Source organism: Apaloderma vittatum, unplaced genomic scaffold, assembly GCF_000703405.1.
Source record: "Apaloderma vittatum isolate BGI_N311 unplaced genomic scaffold, ASM70340v1 scaffold32203, whole genome shotgun sequence".
Classification (NCBI taxonomy): domain Eukaryota; kingdom Metazoa; phylum Chordata; class Aves; order Trogoniformes; family Trogonidae; genus Apaloderma; species Apaloderma vittatum.
In genome coordinates, this window is record NW_009710366.1 from 5,016 (window position 1) to 8,569 (window position 3,554).

Here is a 3,554-nt window from a genome sequence, read left to right on the forward strand (position 1 = left end):
AGCCCTACATCAGAAATGGCCTCTGCAGAGGCTCTTTGTCCTGCTAAGCCAAAAGCCGCGTTGATTTGACTGTCTCTCTTATGTTCTCCCTGCCCAAGTCAGCATTTAGCATAAGCATAGATTTAAATTTAAGGAGTGCTAGTTTGGCTGTGAGGGCTGGCCTCACCTTCTGCTTGTCAAAGCCAGGGCAGTCGTGAGAGTTGGAAAGTGACAGCCCCTTGCCGGTCTTCCCAGACCTTGCTCCAAACGCAGATCAGGGAGTGCTGAGAAGGTATCCCAGGTTTCCTGCAGCTGACTTGCTGAATTGCAGATGCTCCGAGTGCCTCTGTAGAAAAACTCATTCCTGCCTTTACTGAGGAGAGCTTCTTTCTGACCTGAGGCATCTGCTCCCATGAGAAAAGGCTGAGGAGTATTGCCCCGCTGCGGTCAGAGCAGAAACCTTTTGGCCTGCGAAGGAGACTGTTGTGAAACGCTGGGAGAGGGAGATGGAGCTGGTCAGACTCTCCCTGCTGCGATTTGCCCCCGGGTTGGATACCCCAGTACATTGGGGTAAATTACACAACAAGTGTAATTAGCTCAAAGCAGTCAGCATCCCGGAAACTGTGAAGTGAAGGGAACCATGGGTCTTTTGGTGACGTGCCACGAGAGGGAGCCCAAGAAATCCCTGTAAATCGCTTCCACCAACAGCTCGTACCCAGATAAACTTTGCAGAAGGAAAAACACAGACTTGCTGTAGGTGGTGCAGTGTAATTGAGGTCATGCCCGGGCCCAGCATCTTGTGGTCCTTGTAGGGATCTCATCCGTGTGGAGCAACAGAGCTGGGCAGTGCTTTCAGATCTGGGTCTTCAGGGTTAATCTGTAACCTGAGAGTTAGGACCTAATCTGCTATATTCAGTGGAAATTTTTTCCACTTAATTCAGTGGACTTTGGATCAGTTGCCTGGCACTGAATTTGAAGTGTTTTTTGGAGTGGATCTTATGAGCTACTGTCCTGCTCGCAGATGTGAATAAAACAAGGTTCAGGTTTCCACAAAGGCAGGGAGAGCCAAAGTCTCTGAGAAACCCCGGTGTGAAGGAGTGGGAGTACTATTAAACACCTAAAATCTGAGAAGCGTGTCCATGAAACGTGAAGTCCTGCCAGGCCAGTTTCTCATCAGGTTTGGTCGTTTAGGGACAGTCTCAGTCCTTATTCTGGTGTGGCTGGTGTCAGTGTGGTGACTCAGGGTAGGGACCCAGCCAACAAATTAAAAAAACTGGAAAGAATATGGGAGTAACTTAAGAAAAATCAGGAAAAGGAAGAACATGATCTAACTCTCTGCCAGGCTGAACTCCTTTGAATTCTCCAGCTTGAGGAAGGTCTTTGGAGTGGTCTGGAAGGCAGCGCCTTTCCAGGCTCTCATCTTTACCAAAACATTCCCGTGGATGCCAGAGAATCCTCGTTGCTCATCAAGGGCTGCAGGAGCGGGCTGTGGATGTGCCAGCAGGGTGCCGCAGAATCCAGCTCTTCCCAAGTCTTCCTTGGAGCCCGGGGGAGGGACGAGCTTTGTGCTTTAGTTACCCAGAGGGTTACACAAGCTTGTCATGATGTTTGCTGTTCTTTTTGTTTTCCTAGCATAGGAATCCCCCTTTTTCTCGGATTATTTTGCAAGATCTTAACAGTGACTGAAAATTATGGACAGAGTAGTGCGAGAAGCTCTACCCAGCTCTCTTGGAGGTTAGCAGCAGTGGGGCAGGGATGGACAAGACTGCTCAGCCCGGCTCACAGTCCAGCCCAGTAGCAGAAATCGCCTTGATCCCCTTTGTTCTCCAATGCCTCAGCTCACTGCTGATACATATGCTGTTCTGCTATGTGTATTCCCGGGACTGTAGGCTCAGGGAGGGACATGGGAGCAATTCACAGAATCACAGAATTGTTGAGGCTGGAAAAGAGCTCTGAGATCATCAAGACCAGCCCATGACCCAGCACCACCACATGGGCCAGACCATGGCACTAAGTGCCACATCCAGCCTCTCCTTAAACCCTTCCAGGGACTGTGACTCCACCACTTCCCTGGGCAGTGCACCCCAGTGCCTGAGCACCCTCTCCGTGAGGAAGGGCTTCCTGATATCTAGCCTGAGGTGGGCTTTTTCTTACCTCTTCTGCCCACTCAGAGCCAGGTGGCCTTTTAAGAGCTTTCGAGGCTGAGCTAAGAGGAGCAGCACCACCTCCAGCGTTGGTCAGCCTGACAGCAGGATCTAACCTTGCAGAGCACGGAAAGAGAGGGGTGAAAGTCCCTGAGTGTGGTGGGGAATCAGGGAAAATGTCGGCTACCTGCAGAATTGCAGAGCGTGGAAATAACACGAGTTAGGGCCTAAACCTTCTAAGTCCTGAGTGCCCTTAACTGTCATTGATCGCTGGAGGAGTTCTCTCTTGGGAAACATGCAGAATTTATTTTGCGTAAGCCTGCTGAAAGAGCTGTAGCAGCGTTACGAATCAGGGCTCCTTGGCGTCATGCGCTCTGACTAATTACTCTCCAAATGCATTATTTAAAATAACCTTAATCCAGTAAAGTGGCCTTTTCTGTGTGCTGCCTTATTCAGAAACCTGATGGCTTTTCTGCAGAAGAGGATCGTAGCAACCAGCGGAAAAGCGCTCGGCTGTGCTGACATCAGGCTGAAGTTGTTTGCCTTTGGCAATGTAAAGCTACCTGGCAGTCGCTGGGCTTGTGCCGATCTTTGAGGGCAGGAGCTCTGCAGGTTTCTTCTTTCCCTTCCGCTATTTATTGCACTGCTTGAGGAAAAATGATCCAGCTGGTCGTTTTGGCCTGTAAATGGAGAGCGGTGCTGTTGTCTGGCGCTGCCGTCCACCTGCAAAAGCCTCCAGCTCTGGCTTTTCATTCGCTCTCTCTCTTTCCAGGTTGATGGACTTCTCTTCTACCACAAGCAAACCCACTATACCCCCGGCAGCACCCCGCTGGTGGGCTGGCTCCGGCCTTACATGGTGCCCGAAATCCTCGGGCTTGCCGTGCCGGCGACCGCGCTCACTGCCAAACCGGACTATGCTGGGCGTCAGCTCCAGCAGATCATTGAGAGTAAGAAGAGTAAAAAGCTGGCAGCAGAAAAGGGTCACCCCAGCAGCGTGGCGGCTGCAAGGAATGGACATTACGAGCTGGAACACTTGTCTACCCCTCAGCCAGCAAACTCCCTGGAGGGCCAGGATGAAGCAGTGAGCCAGATGGAGAATTAGGCTGCTGGGACAGAGCAGTTGGGTAAGGAGAAAGCAAAGTTTCCCCACTGCTCACTGTCACTCATGGCCCTGGCGGGGGCCAAAGGTAAAGATAGGATGATTTTGCTTAAAGGGCACGAAAGTGGAATATCTCTGTCCAAGTGCCCCTGGATTGTTGGTTTTTTTTTTAGGTTTTGTTTTGTTTTTTGCCAGGGCTTCTGTGAGGCCTTAGCAGGACTGTCTGGTTCTTTGTGAAGGCAGTCGTGCGTTGGGAAACGAAATGATCTGTCCCCACACTGCAGGGTTCCCGGTTCAGCTCCTGACCCTGCTTCTGTTCAAGCCTCTGGCAA

At 51.1% G+C, this 3,554-nt stretch overlaps 1 protein-coding gene across 1 annotated transcript in view; it reads left to right on the plus strand.

The window, feature by feature from the left end:
* The window catches only part of SNUPN (snurportin 1), a gene marked incomplete at its 5' end in the record, with an annotated part of 7,772 nt that extends 4,473 nt beyond the window's left edge, over positions 1–3,299 (plus strand). Inside the window, 1 exon segment of the mRNA XM_009867285.1 lies at positions 2,896–3,299. Within this exon segment, the coding sequence (XP_009865587.1) occupies positions 2,896–3,225 (330 nt within the window).
* Between the last annotated feature and the right edge of the window lie 255 nt (positions 3,300–3,554).